The sequence below is a fragment of the Silene latifolia genome, chromosome 7, assembly GCF_048544455.1.
Source record: "Silene latifolia isolate original U9 population chromosome 7, ASM4854445v1, whole genome shotgun sequence".
NCBI classification, from domain to species: Eukaryota; Viridiplantae; Streptophyta; class Magnoliopsida; order Caryophyllales; family Caryophyllaceae; genus Silene; species Silene latifolia.
This window is the reverse complement of record NC_133532.1, coordinates 12905942-12923574: the sequence shown is the minus strand read 5'-3', so window position 1 is coordinate 12923574 and position 17633 is coordinate 12905942. Positions and strand designations below refer to the sequence as shown.

The following is a 17633-nucleotide window of genomic DNA, read 5'->3' as shown; positions in this document are numbered from 1 at the left end:
TCAAAGGAACGAAAGTGCTCTCGTTGCGCATTCAAGAACATCACATTCCAAATCAAAGATAAGGTCAAAAAGCGGATCATTTGTATAAATCGAAAATCAAAATACTTTCAAAACATTAATGAAGAGTTTTCAAAAGTACAAGTCTCATTCATGGAACGAAATTGCTCTTGTCGTGCACACAAGAACGCTAACTTTCCAAGTCAAAGATAAATTTAAAACAAAATCATTCACCGACAAGCGTAGGACAGGTTATTAGACGCCTTTAATAACGAGTCCTAACATCCCATCAACGTTAATACCAAAAGAAAAAGTAATCCACTCAAATTTTCGTTTGCAAAAGCCAAAATGGAAATAAAGGTTTCACTTTTAAACTCAAAAGAGTGTCAAATTCCTGAAAATATAATATTAAGCTTTGAAGAAGAAAGATCAAAGTTAATAGAAATTTGATAAAATTTGAAGAAATCTTGGGTTTAGCAATTAAAATCATGATAAATAATTTTACACTCAAAGAACAAATAGGGAACTAAATCAAATTTTCATTTTCGAACCTTTAAAATAGGTAATGTTTTGTAAGAGTAACATAAAATTTTTAACAATGAACCAAAATGCTAGTTTGAAATGTTTAGAAATGGTACGAAATGAAAAGAACTTAGATATCCTAAGAGGATTCAAACCTAACTAGTCAAAAGAGCTATGATGAACTTTCTAGGGGTAAGAATTAAAGTCAAATCAACAAGGATGTCAAAGATAGAGTTTCACAGGTTACGAGTGTCAAACTCAAAGGGGAGCGTGATGAAGCGAGGAAGAGAGGTATGAACGGTAATGTTTATGGTCAAAAAAGGAAATTAGACAACAAGAAAACGACAGGTACTCAAATCTCAAACAACAACATCATCCAGGCAGTTCCGAAAACTTCCTAACAACAAAATTCATAACCACATCACTCCCCAGGACTTCCTCAAAGCACTCATGTTACTTCATCCTAAGTCATTCCATGAAACAACGTACTTCACTACACTTGTGATTCGACAGTTCCCAATTATTAAATATCCATCCAACGACCTTCACAAAACAAGATCAAAGCTACTAACAAGGTTACACTCATATCCAACTAGTGTCAACTATGAGTTTCTCAAAATGGTAAAACCCTCAATCAAAAATCCAACTTCAAAAGTTCTTTTGCACATTATATTATCCCAAAGAGGTCTTGTTATACTCTTGAATCCTAAAGCATAGATGGTGACATTTTCCAAATTACGAGACAGCCATCCAAAACATCTAAGTTATCTCTGCTCAACATCTATTGATCCCAACTTATAATTACATATCAAGAACTCTAGCTACTAATCCTCATTACCGCAAAGTGGATATCCAAATGAGATTCCAAAACTAGCAACAACTCTCACTTAACATGGTTCCTATGTAACCATCACAACACTCACAAAAATATACCGACGATGCTAACCTCGAGTTCAACTCAAACTTCCAAGTATAAACAACAAGGCCAAGTTCTGTAACGTTAGTAACATGTGCTACTTACACTTTACAACACTAATAATTCCATTAATCAAGCACACTCACCTCATGTTAAGTAACTAAGCATAAGAAACATCCAGGTATGTCCTACCACACTAGCTAAATCTTTCTAACATCACAACCTTTTAAAGATAGGGTTATAGGTCAACCACAATCAAACTCCACAAAGCCAAATTATCCACCCAAGGTTAACATCCCACAAAACAAAGAGAACTATCAAAAAGGCGTTAAGAGGGGATAAGCAGAGAACAAAGGACAAGTTAGGGTACAAGAGTAGCTTTCAAGGTAAAAGAAAAGAGAGTTTAAAAGAAGGATAGGCATCAAGAGGTAAAGAATAAGGCAAGATACACAAAGAATAAGGAATATCTTTGAGGAAGAAGAAAAATTCTTCAAAAGTTCAACAAATCTTCAATTCCCGGCAATAGGCACCAGGACTTGATCTCCACATAGGTAAGCTCGCGGTCATTGATCCAAGGGTACAAAAATTATTGACAATCAACAAACATGTTAGAACCTACCACGAAGCATACGCAAAGAGACTACCAACTTAGGTCCTTATTTCTACCCATCTCTCATTCATTATTCAAGGTCAAGTTCAAGTTTAAATTTGGGGTACACGTGTGTGCGTCGGGAGCAACATAGGCTCTGATACCAACTATGACACCCCGCGATAAAGCGGAAAATATAACTAATAAAATGCGGAGTTTTAGGAAATTTCTTAAAACTTTTAAAAAATTGAAAGCGCGGGTTCACCAAAAACTAAAACATAAATAAAGAGTGCGGAAATAAAGATTTTAAATTATACAAACGTGATAGTCAAGGTGAGGGAAAATATATCCCTTGAATGACAATACAATAAAAGGTAGGTCTAAACAATCCTAATAAACCAACTACTAGGCCGAAGTGCTCACTAGCTCACACATGTCTTCACCCCATGAATGCACCACTAATACCTGTCATTCATGTAAACATGAACGCCACACGAAATGGGGGGAGTAACTCAAGGTTCTCCCAGCCACAAAATGTCAAAATGAACATAACCAATAACTAAAACAGGTAAGTCATATAAGATACTCACAAGAGATAAGAATATCGAATTTATATTTAAACATGGCAATTAAAGGAAATGGGACGAGATAGATCAACATTAGCATGATAACGATAAACTATTCATGTGAGACAATTAAATAATATGAAAGACAAGAATACGGTAATCTACACCAAAGCACGCATTTCAAAGAAATACAATATAGTTGTGAGATTAGAATCCGAATCATGTAAAACAGTTGAGTAGGGATCAACCAATGCAAATTACAAGGATGGAAACTGTAGCCATTATTTGGAAAACCTCTTAGCAAACATTGTACGGGACGTGGCTACTAATGTCACATTCATACTTACGGCTTGCATCTCACCATAAGAACGGATGGGATCATCAATCCCGACGATCATATCGTAACTAGAGGGCTTATAGCTCACCCCTAGTACCCGATAGGACCAAAACAAACAACACAAGGCATAACTCTTACCTTAAAAGACTAATACCAATATCCATAACCAAGCAAGACCTTTACTACTCATATATAAATATATAATTCCCTTGGTAGGACGACAGTGGTACTCCCAAGACTCAGTCCTAGTCTAAATCTGGCCAGACTCTCGGGGCAGAACGGTCCCCAATTCGACATGCGGCAGAACAGTCCGCATCCAAGACTCGAAGACAGATCGGAAATCGAGAACCCACAATCGGCAGAACAGTCCGAAAGAGGCGAAAAATATGAGCTAAACCCACAATCGGCAGGACAGTCCGAAAGAGGCGTAAAGATAAGTCAAGCAATACGGTATATTATAAAGGCATTATCAAACGAATACGACTCAACCAAGCGATACGAATCAACTTGGAAAGAGACTACTACATATAATGAGCGAATGATAATTCAAGTAAGACAATCCAAGTCCAGTTATACTCGTAAACATGGATTAGTGACTCATTTCTCAAATACTTGTCACTTGAATAAAAATGTAAATAAACGAAAATGAACAATTTATAATAAGGACAAGAATTTAATTATAAATGACTTGAATGTAAGATAGACCATTTACTACTTACAAAGTGTAAATAATCGAATTGGATGCGTATTATAAGGAAAGCACGTTATATATAAATGAGATAATCAAATAACGAATTCCACAATTATGATTCATGTGAGAAAAATATATAAATGAACGGCATTTAACAAATTAAGTTATATAAAGCATGAGACGATATTTAAATAAACCAAACACAAATTTAAATCGACTCAATCAAGGTACACAACCCGAGGCTAGGCCACGGCTCAATCATGGCCATGCCTCTACTCGTGACTAGGGCCATAACCGGCCAAATTTAAGCCACAGGCGCCCCTAACCAGGCCACAAGCCGCCGCCCCTGCACAGCCACATCCCATCCCTGCCTAAGCCACCAGCACCCCTCCTCAAGACCTGCAACTCTAATGCCGGGACAAAGATTAAACACGACTTAAAGTTCCCTTTGGACAGCACCCAAACACGACTCAAGGGTGTCATTTGGACAGCCCTAAACACGACTCACGACTAGCCGTGACCAACATCCAGCCCGCCTTTGGCCCCGCCGCCAAAGCCACAACTATGCCCACCATGCCATCGCCCAGCCAGACAGTGGTGGCCTACCACGTTCCCCGCACTCCCCACAACAAATCCTTACTCTTGTCCAAAATGCCACCAAAACCTTACTCGACCGTCCTAAAAATGTCCTAAACAAATGATCCCTCATCACCCACAAAAATACCGCTCGACTCATTACAACAATCCCAAAAAACAAAGTAAACCCGTCCCACACCACTGATCACTCTTATGCCCCAAACGGAATCCCAAAAGACTCCATTTTATCCGTCCCAAAATGCCCCGAAGTACCGCAAAACTAATCTCGAAACATCCTACACAAACCGCACCAAAACGCCCAACACTCGTAGTTACAAAAGTTACAACATTCAATTCCGAGTCTTCCGACCAAAGCACGACATGATCACATTAACGAGCTAAGTGAACATAGTCAAAATTGACAATTTACAAAAGAAGTACACCATGTCATTACATCTATAATGTTCCATAACTGAGTTAAGCAAAATTGACTCAAAACCAATTACAATTTCCATCCTAAAAATGCATACAACCCATCCCCAAAATTCAACATGTATCCATCTTAGTTTCAGCTTTTAATCCCTCCAATTCGACTGCCCATAACGCTACACAAACCGGACCAAAAATGGTACTCCAAAACAGTCCATAAATCACCATCTTTATGACTAAAATCAGCTCCGAAAACGCAATACGAAACTATCAATTTCCGACCATTTTACCACAACCACCACCATCTTATACAAGTAAATAACCATGGAGCTAAAGACTCGATTTTTCTTCAAGTAAACACAATCAGGGAGAAAGATAAACAACATACAAACATACATATGAAATAAACAATTCACATAAACACGTAATCTTGACATAATGTCGAGTAACCTATCACCGTTACCTTTTTTTGCTCTCCTAAACGCCACAGGAGTCGCCCAAGGATGACACGAAACCCAAAAACAGAAGAAATTAACCCAAAATCCGAATCCTTTGTAAGGCGGCCGAATTGAAATAGGACGAAAGCTTGGCTTTTTTATTACATATAAAGAAGGAGGACGAGGAAAGGAAGCTATTGGTGTAAAACTTATCAAATTTGGTTGAGAATGGAGGCGGGATCTGAGGTTGGAGGTGACGAAAATGGTGGGTGTTGTGGTTCACTGGTTGTTGGCTGTTGTTGTTGCTGATAGATCGAAAGAGGAAAGGACAAAATGAAAGGGGAAAGTGACGGGGTGGGGACGGGTACATCAACAACAACAACAACAATAATAATAATAATAATAATAATAATAATAATAATAATAATAATAATAATAATAATAATAATAATAATAATAATAATAATAATAATAATAATAATAATAATAATAATAATAATAATAATATTTAAGTTAGCTGTGTTGTCGGAATCGGTTTGGTTCGAAAAGAAGTGGCTTTATAAGAGAAATGCGACGATCTTTGCTAAACGGTAACATAAGACGAAAATATTATTATTATTTTCACCTATTATTAATATCCGACTATAATACGTATTTTTATATAAATTAAGCTTTACAACATTACTTATACATAAATCACGTTTAAAATGAAGTTAATTAAATTAAATAATTTAGAAATATAAGGTAGAGTGTTAGAATGGTTAAATAAATTATAAATGTCAAAATGAAAAATTTGCGGGTGTTACAGAAAGTGTAAGATAATGACATAGGGAGTGTAAAGGTGACTAAATAGGAAGTTTAAATGTCATGACATATAAAGTGTAAATGTGATTATATAGAAAGTGTAAATGTCATGACATAGGGAGTGTAAAGGTGACTAAATAGGAAGTGTAAATGTCATGACATATAAAGTGTAAATGTGAATATATGGAAAGTGTAAATGTCATGACACAGGGACTGTAAATGTGACGAATTATTGAAAGTGTAAATGCGAAATTTTACTGAGTGTATCTTTTATGTCTTTGTTGTCACATCCGCTAGGTCTTCATCCTGGTCTTATCTGGCAATAATGATCATACAACTGTGCATGCATAAACTTCGTATCTGAGCAGATAGAGTATTTAGACAATCGTCGCTACGACGATGATTTTGAGAAGCTTCCATATTTTGGAATTTCGCGTATCGCGGTAATAATTATAAATAGCATACCTTAATTTGTTCTTTAGTGTATATGTATTCTGGAATTGTAAACACTGTTTTTAAATTGACTATTTTTTTGAAATTCCTTTTACAGTGTGATTTAATGGGCGAGTATCTGGAGTCTAAAAGGTTTGTTAGAGGTTCAAAGGTCGTCGGGTTTAAATTTGTCAATGTCGAATTTAAATGGCAAGGTAGGAGGTATTCTACGTTTGATGGCGGGGTGTACATGATGATACACATGCTGCTTTTCAATGGGAAGCTTTTTGACTGCGCCTTAGGTGAGATGGACGTTATCAACCTCATCCGGGCTGAAGTGGTGTCGATCCTTATCCCGAGTGACCATAACAAAGTATGGTCAAGGTCTGAATTAGGTCTCCAATGCTACACAGAAGCGGAGTCTGGACGATGAGGAAGAGATTATGTACAGTAAACGTCCCCGTGTTGCAGACCCACCCTCTAAACGCGTAGAAGGAAGCCCTGTGGTCAATCCTGTAGCCATACCGGCGGAAAGCAACCCCGTTGTTTCCAAGCGTCGCCGCGAGCTTGAGTAGCCAACCTTTGTCAGCCGTAAGGAGCCGTCCCCGGGGCGGGGGGGATGGCTTGGGATGCTCAATCTACTGTGGGGCTACTGGTACGTAGACTCTTGTTGTCTCGACCTTCTTACGGAACAATCAAACTTTGGTCAGGGGTGTTCGATCACGTCGAAAGCATGCGGTGGACTATTGCTTGTAGACGACTACAACTTTGAAAATTCGTTAGTATCTGCCAGACTCTTATAAGAGGGCCAATTAGTTACGATATTTAATTTGTAACTACTTCTCAATTTCTTACTACTATACGTGTGTTTCATTGCAGCGAATCAATCTCTTGGTACAGTAGGCATGCCGCGCTACGCCGGTCCTACATCATGTCCATGCTTCCTGAGGTTGTAATGTCGCCTGTTGTCATTGAGTCCTGGGTTGTTTTGCTGAACCATTTGGAGTCTGCTGAATACTTACTTCCTAGGATTGCCTTCTTTGGGATACGTCATATGCTGAATACTTACTTCCTAGGATTTCTTACTACTATACGTGTGTTTCATTGCAGTTATACATTATTTTTACTTTTATTATGTAGGCTCACTCACTTCTCTGAACAGGAATGTATCATGCGGCTTTTGGATATATGTGAAGCAGGCTCACAGTCTAATGACATCACTGATCGGCTGTATCACATTTGGGATACCTTCATCCAAGACTGTGATAAAACTTTCAACCTGAATGCCGAGTTTATCTTCGTACCTGTCAACATTGGTGGGCACTTTGCATGCGTATGTATAAATTTTGGACAACAAACTGTTGATCTCCTTGACTACCAACATCATGCCAACTCGGGATCGATCAAAATGTGCAATGTTACTCGCCAAGTGGTAAGTCTGATGCTAATAAATCATTTTCGAAGAGATGAACAATAGATGGTTTATTTAATTGTTAGTGCTTTAATGGCAGGCATCAGCTGTTAGCGATTATTTGGATGTCAGAACGGACAGGGGATACGAGATTACTAGCTTTGAGCATCGACAAATCCCGTTCAGGCGCCAAACACCCCTTCCTAACCTAACAGAATCTGGGATTTTCTCGTATGATGTATATCTTTGATGTACGAGGGTCAACCTTTTGAGCATCCAGACTTGGAGAGGAAGAGGAATCGACGGTACTTGGTAGTCGAGTTGGTGGCGACGCTTGTTCTAGCTAACATAAATATCAACAGAGACATTTTTGAAGCAAAGTTGAATGGGTTTATCGCTGGAAAAGATTTATGGGCCAAGTTACAAAAGAAGCGCAAAATTAAGGCCGTGTTATCGAAAAAGTAAACAATTTGTGGACATATTTTTGATTGAAATGTATTTTGTTTGGCAATGTTGAAGTTAGAAAAGAATGTTTTGTATTTTGGTTGGCAATGTTTACACAAATGTGTAATTTTTAAATTGTAAGTGTAATCATTACAGTAATGAAGTGTAATGGTAAATTACACTACTGAAGTGTAATGGTTGACTATTTTTTGGCAGTTATAATCATAGTTTTTTCAAAGGGTAAATGTGACTAAATTGCAAGTGTAACTATTAACACACTTGTAATTTAGTCACATTTACACTTTAAGTGTAACTGTTAACACACTTAAAGTGTAAATGTTAATACTGAAATTGAAGAATTTCTTCAAAGTGTAAATGTGACTAAATTGCAAGTGTAACTGTTAACACAGTTGCAATTTAGTCACATTTACACTTTAAGTGTAACTGTTAACACACTTAAAGTGTAAATGTTAACACTGTCAGTGTCAACTTTATCATACTGAAAGTGTGAATGTAAACACACTGAAATTGAATTTCAGTGTAAATGTGGTGACATGGCAAGTGTAAATGTGGTGACATGGCAAGTGTAAATGTAATTGGGACTGTGAATGTGAGGACAGCCCAAGTGGTAAATGTGAACAAAAAAAAAGTGTAAATGTGAACAAATAGAAAGTGTAAATGTGAATATAGGAGAAGTGTAAATGTGAACAAATAAAGTGTAAATCTGACTAAATTGGAAGTGTAAATGTGAAGATATTCAAAGTGTAAATGTAAGGATAGAGTAAGTGTAAATGTGAACACAAATTGTAAATCTGACTAAATTGGAAGTGTAAATGTGAAGATACTGGAAGTGTAAATGTGCTGACATGGCAAGTGTAAATGTTAACACCAGTTATTTGAAAATAAGTGTAACTGTTACTTGAAATAACATAAGTAATCCAAAATAAGTTCAAGTAACACAATGTTTGGCTATCTAATAAAACAGAGAGATTTTGGTCTTATGACAGTGTAACTCTAACGTTGGTGTTACTAAAAGTTACACCAACTGCAGTTCAAAGTTACGCTGCCATGAGACCAATTCCTAATCGCCCGCTCCAATTATAGCACATCAAAGTTTTAAGTTACACACTCAAAATATATAGAGCAACATTTGTCACTGATCTGACATCTATTCTTGTTCTGATTCCAGCTCTTCCTCCTCCTCTCCTTCATCCTCTTCTGGTTCAGACGACCCTTCGCACAATGGCGTGTGTGCTGAGAAGGGGTTATGGCAGTTCCTCTTGTCGTGATTTGTCATTCTCTTGCAATTCTTACACTTACGTTTGGGTTTCCTAGCCAACACCATTGCTTTGGTTTTGGCTGACAATAATCTTTTTCCGGTACCCTTGTTTTTCGAATTCTTTGGTGGCAATATCGTCACTACCTCACATGCCGTACAATTCAGAAATTTCTCCATTTGTTGATTTTTATTCAACACTTCCCCTAATGGTGACAAGGACTGTTTAAAATGCCCTAATTACAGCGGAAAAGCTGTCAACATCAGCTACTCCTTTGTCTCGAAGGAGCCCTACAACTTCATGAACTTCTGACCACATTATTGACATTGCAATTTGTTTTCATCGATGACTTGCATGTTTTCTGTCCCTTCACCATTAGTATTGAAAATCCTTAATCGGAGATACTCTTTCATCCATCTATTTACAACATAATCTTCTGGTATAGTCTTTATCCCACTTGCTGAAAAAATCCATATTATATGGCGGCATAGGATTCCGGTTCTTTCAAACATCGTACAACTGCAGCTTGCTTTATGTGTACCTGTGTCATCAGTTAAAGCTAGCATGTAAGTGTGAACGTTAAAAATAGTGTCACTGATGTAAAGTGTAAATGTCATGAATTGTAAAGTGTAAATGTTAAGTTATTAGAAGTGTAAATGTAAACTAATAGGAAGTGTAAATGTCATGAACTGAAAAGTGTAAATGTTAAGTTATTAGAAGTGTAAATGTTAAGTTATAGGAATTTAAATGAGATAAAAACAGAAAGTGTAAATGTCATATGATGTAAAGTGTAAATGTCATGAATTGTAAAGTGTAAATGCTAAGTTATTAGAAGTGTAAATGTAAACTAATAGGAAGTGTAAATGTCATGAACTGTAAAGTGTAAATGTTAAGTTATTAGAAGTGTAAATGTTAAGTTATAGGGATTTAAATGAGATAAAAACAGAAAGTGTAAATGTCATATGATGTAAAGTGTAATGTCATGAACTGAAAAGTGTAAATGTCATTAAGTGGAAAAGTGTAAATGTTAAGGTATAGGAAGTGTAAATGTCATATGATGTAAAGTGTAAATGTCATTGATTGTAAAGTGTAAATGTTAAGTTATTAGAAGTGTAAATGTAAACTAATAGGAAGTGTAAATGTCATGAACTGTAAAGTGTAAATGTTAAGTTATTAGAAGTGTAAATGTTAAGTTATAGGGATTTAAATGAGATAAAAATAGAAAGTGTAAATGTCATATGAAGTAGAGTGTAAATGTCATGAACTGTAAAGTGTAAATGTCATTAAGTGGAAAAGTGTAAATGTTAAGGTATAGGAAGTGTAAATGTCATATGATGTAAAGTGTAAATGTCATGAATTGTAAAGTGTAAATGTTAAGTTATTAGAAGTGTAAATATAAACTAATAGGAAGTGTAAATGTCATGAACTGTAAAGTGTAAATGTTAAGTTATTAGAAGTGTAAATGTTAAGTTATAGGAATTTAAATGAGATAAAAACAAAAAGTGTAAATGTTATAGGAAGTGTAAACTACCTGGACTGTATGCAACTTCAAAATTCTTCTTTATGGATGAATCTTTGACAGTAGTTACCTCTAGCTCGCCTCTCTCAGTGAAACCTCCTGTTCTACATGTATCAATTGAGAAGATGGCTTCTTGTTTGAATTTCTGGAAAGCTGAATAGGTGTACACCTTTGCAGCATGAATCTCTAATGCCAGATGTGTTGACGCCGCTGCGGACGAGTGCTTATCCATGTTGTCAAGCTGCTTCTGTGTATGTCTTTGTTGGTCCATAGCGCTCTCAAAATGCATCCAAAACTCAACCAATGTTCCTGACTTATGCTCAAACCTCTTGAAAAAGCTATTTTCGCTCTCTGATCTTTGAGTCGTCCACATAATCGACGCCATCCTCAAGTCTCTGCAACGCGCCATCACCCACTGTCCCCTTATAACATACGTATCTGCAAACCAATCATTTACGCCAACACCATGATCTTCAATTATTTGCTCCCAGATACCATCAAATTCTGCTGCCTCAAGCTCATCGTCCCATATAATGTCATTAATTTTACACATGAAGTCATTATAATCACTCCTAGAGACGCCAAACATACTGGGCATTTTGTTCATTATATGCCACATACAGAACCGATGGCGCGCTGTCTTGAAAACAAGAGGGACAGATTTGATAATACCTGGGTCCTGATCTGTAATTATGTACTCGGGTTCCTTACCCCCCATTGCTTGTAAAAACCGGCTGAAAACCTAATTAAACAACTCATAATCTTCCCTTGCAATTAGAGCCCCACAGAACGTCACAGATCGTTTATGGTGGTCAACACCTGTGAATGGTGTGAATACCATAGAATACTTATTGGTGGAGTCAGTTGGGTCGAATGACACCGCATCACCAAAAATTTTGTAATTATCTCGGCAGCATGCCGTCCGCCCATATGGCCCTACGTAGGCTGCCATCATCGTCAAGGTCATAGTCAAAGTAGAAACCTATTCTTGTTTCAGTCATTTCCTTGAAATGGTCAACAAACAACTGACCATCCCGTTCGTGAATGAAACATTTAACATCCCTATGGAAGTTCTTAAAATCATTTAAGCTTGCTCCAATGTTTTCGAATCCATTCACTTGTTCTTTCGGTTACGTATGTCTTTGTTGCTCCTATCTTCACCGCCAATCAATCATTAATAGATACATCATATAAATATAACATGAATGGAATTATTTATTTAGTATAGAGAGTGATTATATATTACAAACCCTTGAGTTCGAAACGATTATCATCTTGTGATAATCTGTTATGTTACGCGACAATTTCTGGAACTCTCTGTCCTTAAGTGAGATAAGCTCGTGATTGTGACCCTCGTGGAACCGGTCAATTAATAAAAGACCATTCTTCATATATAGTCGTATCCTTGCTTTACACCCCACGCTAGTGACCCTGAATATCCTCTGTGACTTCTCCCCAACCAGTCCGTCATCCCGATCTTTACTGGGCGTCTTGTGAGCGAAACCTTCTCGATTGCAGACGACGAGCTTTGACTTGATCTCACCGCCACGCCATTTTTTTGTTGTGTACCTACGCACATCAAACCCACAAGCAATGGCGTATATCTTATAAAAAGTCACCGCGTCCTCAACCCCCCCAAACTCCTGGCCGATGTACGGTGTAAACCTTTTCTCGACCTCCCTACACAGCTCCTGCCTGTCAGGTTGAACTTCATTCTGTTTTAGCAAGTCTGTAAATGTGCACAGAGTGTAAGTGTAAATGTAAATGTCATAAGATATGAAGTGTAAGTGTAAATATCCATAGAGTTTAAGTGTAAATGTCATCAGATATGAAGTGTAAGTGTAAACGTAAGTCGAAGTAAAGTGTAAATGTAAAGGGAATGTTCCATAAATGTAAATATTACAAAAGTGTAAATGTCCAAATTATGATGTCCCAAAAGTGTAAATGTAAATGTAAACATCCAAAAGTGTAAGTGTAAATGTCAGCAGAAACGAAGTGTAAATGTGCTGTTTTGAAAGTGTAAATGTCAGCAAAAGTGTAAATGTCAGCAGAAATGCAGTGTAAATGTGATGCTTTAAAAGTGTAAATGTCAACAAAAGTGTAAATGTTGTCAGAATGCGAACTCAAATTAAAACTATAATAATAACAATTAAAAGGTGACTATAACAATTAAAAAGTGTAAATGTAAAACTATAACAAAAATAAACATCCAAATGTGTAAGTGTAAATGTCAGCAGAAACGAAGTGTAAATGTGATGGTCTGAAAGTGTAAATGTCAGCAAAAGTGTAAATGTCAGCAAAAGTGTAAATGTCAGCAGAAAAGTGTAAATGTACCATTTACACTATAACAATTAAAAAGTGTAAATGTAAAAGTACACCAAAAGTGTAAATGTCAGCAGAAATGCAGTGTAAATGTGATGCTTTAAAAGTGTAAATGTCAACAAAAGTGTAAATGTTGTCAGAATGCTAACTCAAATTAAAACTATAATAATAACAATTAAAAGGTGACTATAACAATTAAAAAGTGTAAATGTAAAATTATAGCAAAAGTAAACATCCAAATGTGTAAGTGTAAATGTCAACAGAAATGCAGTGTAAATGTGATGGTTTAAAAGTGTAAATGTCGGCAAAAAGTGTAAATGTTGTCAGAATGCTAACTCAAATTAAAGCTATAATAATAACAATTAAAAAGTGACTATAACAATTAAAAAGTGTAAATGTAAAACTATAGCAAAAGTAAACATCCAAATGTGTAAGTGTAAATGTCAACAGAAATGCAGTGTAAATGTGATGGTTTAAAAGTGTAAATGTCAGCAAAAGTGTAAATGTTGTCAGAATGCTAACTCAAATTAAAGCTATAATAATAACAATTAAAAAGTGACTATAACAATTAAAAAGTGTAAATGTAAAACTATAGCAAAAGTAAACATCCAAATGTGTAAGTGTAAATGTCAGCAAAAAAGCATTGTAAATGTGATGGTTTAAAAGTGTAAATGTCAGCAAAAGTGTAAATGTTGTCAGAATACTAACTCAAATTAAACCTATAATAACAATATTAAAAAGTGTAAATGTAAAACTATAGCAAAAGTGTTCATGTAAATGTTGTCAGAATGCGTTAATGCTACTCAAAACTCAAATTAATGAAAACCCAGCATGAAGATTTACTTCTAACAATCTTCATTTCAAACGCAGTAACAAATAATAATAACAAGAATGAACAAATTCGATGACATGCAAATTTTATCATTACCTTCATCCATCCTATTCAACTAAAAATATTAAAACGTGACTGAAAACAATGAATAAAATGAAGAAATACCATTGATGCCATCTATTATTTGCATGTTTACGCTGATTTGCAGGATTTAGAGAGAACTTTAGCTGAAAACTTCGTTTTCGGATGGAAGAACCCAGTTTTAGAGAGAAGAAAGAAAGAATAAAGTTGAAAATAAGTGTGTTAAGGAATAAAGAATGTGGGAGTGTAAACATAGTACAAAGGATATATCCTTTTGTCCGCCAGTTTTGATCATTGGTAAGGACAATTTGCAGGAAATGTTGTCCTCTTCCCTACCCAAGCTTTTCCCTTTTTATTTTTGGCCTATATTTTGTAAAAAAATCTCCACCTTAGATGTTGTCTATCTAAGGGTCCTTATAAGGACTTAAGGACTCAAATGAGGTAAGGGACTCATTAGATCTCTCTTTCTCTCTCTCTCTCTCTCTCTCTCTCTCTCTCTCTCTCTCTCTCTCTCTCTCTATATATATATATATATATATATATATATATATATACAAACAAAACACTTTTTCTTTCGTATTTCTAACATGCCACATTATAAATCAAACATCATGCTTTCTTGCTTTCAATCAATCAACATACAACCACATCATCACCATTTTTTCAATTCATACCTCTTATCCTCCACATGCATGCATCCACCGATTCATACCACACATTACTATATAGATACACAAAGCACAAAACAAGCACATAAGGATCCCGACGCACACACCCCATAGTGACCGGTTCAAAATTGTAGGGCGAGTTCGCGACTTTAGGACGTTTCTCAAGTCTTTGCATTAGCTCCTACAACTCCTACCCGAGTTCATTTTAATTTGACACCCTATGTTCATTAGGTTCATTGGTTACAGGTTTCAAGATCGTCGCTCTAATACCACTTTGTGACACCCCATACTCCAAGTGTCTTACCAGGACCACTTAAGGTATGAGAACGTCACCATCTCGGTTACCCAAGACAATGATAATCAAATGACAATAAGGAAACATACTTAAATAGTAATAAGTTTAGGTTTTACATGACAAACTCCAAAATTGATGAAAGTAAAGTACAACTGTTCTCAAAAACCAAAAGTACTAAAACAACTAATCCAGACACAGCGGAAGACTCTAAAACAGGTGGTGACTCCTTCCCAGCTATCCCTCGCAAACGCCATCATACCTGCTCAATAACTGCTCACCATCCCCCAAATGGATCACCACAGTTTATAAAACAATTAACGGGGTTCGTACTGATTACATAAAAAGAACAACAGCCACAATGAGACAGAAACACAAACAGCTCAAACAGCTCAAGTAAATCTCCACTCTCCATCTCCAATCTCCACACAACTGACTATACACCAAAAGTGTGTAGCCCTGCCAGAGTACCCATCGCAACAAGTACTCACGCCGCCAGTGGGGGACCGCAGCCGTACCCACAAAATCCCCGCTCATCTCCATCGAGCAATAAACCCAAGTTCATTAATGTGCACATCCCCTCTGTGGCGGGTTCAATAGAGGGCGAATCAATGGCGTGAAGCCACTCCTTCAAGTGACTCCACTCAGCCAAGGACACGCCCCGAAGATCACAGACAATTACACAATCAATCAACAATATACTATCAACAACACGAAAACCAATCCAACATTATAATTACTCAACAATCGCAACAACAATCACCAATAACTTATGTACCCAATACTGAGTAGGGAAACCCTACCTGGAAAGCAAACACCAACAGACGATCAAGCAGCTAAGTCAGAATCTCTCCTCAACGAATCCTCCTCCTATACACACATACATACAATCACAACCATATTCACATAAATCACCCAAAACCTCCAAATCACCCAATTACGGTTTAACCAACTTTAACAAAACATTATAAAATTTATATAAAAAGCTTACCCTCGACACAAGGATCACAACGGCGTAAAGAAAAATGCAATCCGACACTCCTAGCCTTGGGATTTGTTAACAATGCGATGACAATCAAGCTACGTAACTCCTCTTCTTCTCAATTAGGTTTTAGAATTGTTAAAAGAGATTAAGAAAAATGACGGACATCCTTTTATACTAATCTCGCATCATTAACAAAACCCGTCAAACTCAGCCCGTAAACTTACTTACTCGATCGAGTAAGTCACTTACTCGATCGAGTGACCCTTATTCGATCGAGTGCCAAGCTTACTCGATCGAGTACCCTACAGGCAGTCTACTGTTTTGCGTCAAAAACTACTTACTCGATAGAGTACCCTTAGACACTTAAAACCACAGTATTACATGGGCATTTTGAAATATTTGTTGGGTATTGAAGTTGCTCGTAGTTCGGAAGGTATTTTTTTAAATCAGCGGAAGTGTACTCTCGATATTATTTCCGAGACTGGTCTCTTGGGTGCTAAGCCCGCTATTACTCCCATGGTTCAACATCACACCCTTGACCTTGCTAAGGGAGCTATTCTTGACGACGTTGAAGCCTACTGTCGCTTAGTTGGTCGTCCGGTTTACCTCTCTGTCACTCGTCCTGATCTCTGTTATGCGGTTCATGTACTCTCCCAATTTTTACAGCAACCGCGTCAAGAACACATGGAGGCTGCCCTTCGCGTTGTCCGTTATTTGAAGGGTAAGCCAGGTCAAGGGATCTTGTTACGACCCGATAATGATTTTTCTATTTCTAGTTGGTGTGATTCAGATTGGGGTGATTGTCCTTTAACTCGCCGTTCTGTTTCGGGTTGGCTCCTTTTTCTCGGAAATTCTCCTATTTCGTGGAAGACGAAAAAGCAATAGACTGTTTCCCTGTCTTCTGCTGAGGCTGAATACCAGTCTATGACTTCTGTTCTTTGTGAGCTCAAATGGCTCCTCGGTTTACTTGACAGCTTGGGTGTCTCTCCGCCTCGTCCCATGCACCTATTTTGTGATAGCCAGCCGGTTTTACATATTGCCCAGAATCCCGTTTTTCATGAGCGTACTAAACATATTGAAATCGCTTGTCATTTTATTCGCGACGCCATCTCTGCTGGCTTAATTCTTCCGTCTCATGTCTTTACTCATGAACAACTTGCGGATATCTTAACAAAAGCTTTGGGCTCGGCTTAATTTGATTTGCTACTTCGCAAATTGGGCATTCTTGATCTACATGCTCCAGTTTGGGTGGGTGAGGGGGGGGGGGGGGATTAGGACCGTATAGGCCATTCTTAGTTAATTTACGGTATTCCGTTCATTATAGGTTCATTGTATTCAATCTACGATAATCCGTTTCATTATTGGTTCATTGTATTTGCACTAATGTAATCCCCTTTCTTCTACTCCCTTCCTCACCCACTACGCTCTTCATTCTGAATAGTGAATACTTCCTTTATTATCTACTAAAAGAATAAGAGAAATTATCATTTTTCCCGCCTAAAAAAT

The 17633-nt window shown here is 37.0% G+C and overlaps 2 protein-coding genes across 2 annotated transcripts; both read right to left on the bottom strand.

Annotated features, from left to right (window-relative positions):
• Positions 1–9745: 9745 nt before the first annotated feature.
• On the bottom strand, positions 9746–11218 carry LOC141589738 (protein FAR1-RELATED SEQUENCE 9-like). The gene is made up of 2 exons (XM_074410364.1): positions 10960–11218; positions 9746–9987 (listed from the first exon to the last, which is right to left on the bottom strand). The coding sequence occupies exons 1-2, from the start codon at positions 11216–11218 to the stop codon at positions 9746–9748; spliced, it is 501 nt and encodes a 166-aa protein (XP_074266465.1).
• Positions 11219–11689: 471 nt separating this feature from the next.
• Positions 11690–14207, bottom strand: LOC141589737 (protein FAR1-RELATED SEQUENCE 7-like). Its single transcript, XM_074410363.1, has 3 exons — positions 14198–14207; positions 12245–12676; positions 11690–11892 (listed from the first exon to the last, which is right to left on the bottom strand). Exons 1-3 carry the CDS (start codon positions 14205–14207, stop codon positions 11690–11692), a joined length of 645 nt encoding a protein of 214 aa, XP_074266464.1.
• Between the last annotated feature and the right edge of the window lie 3426 nt (positions 14208–17633).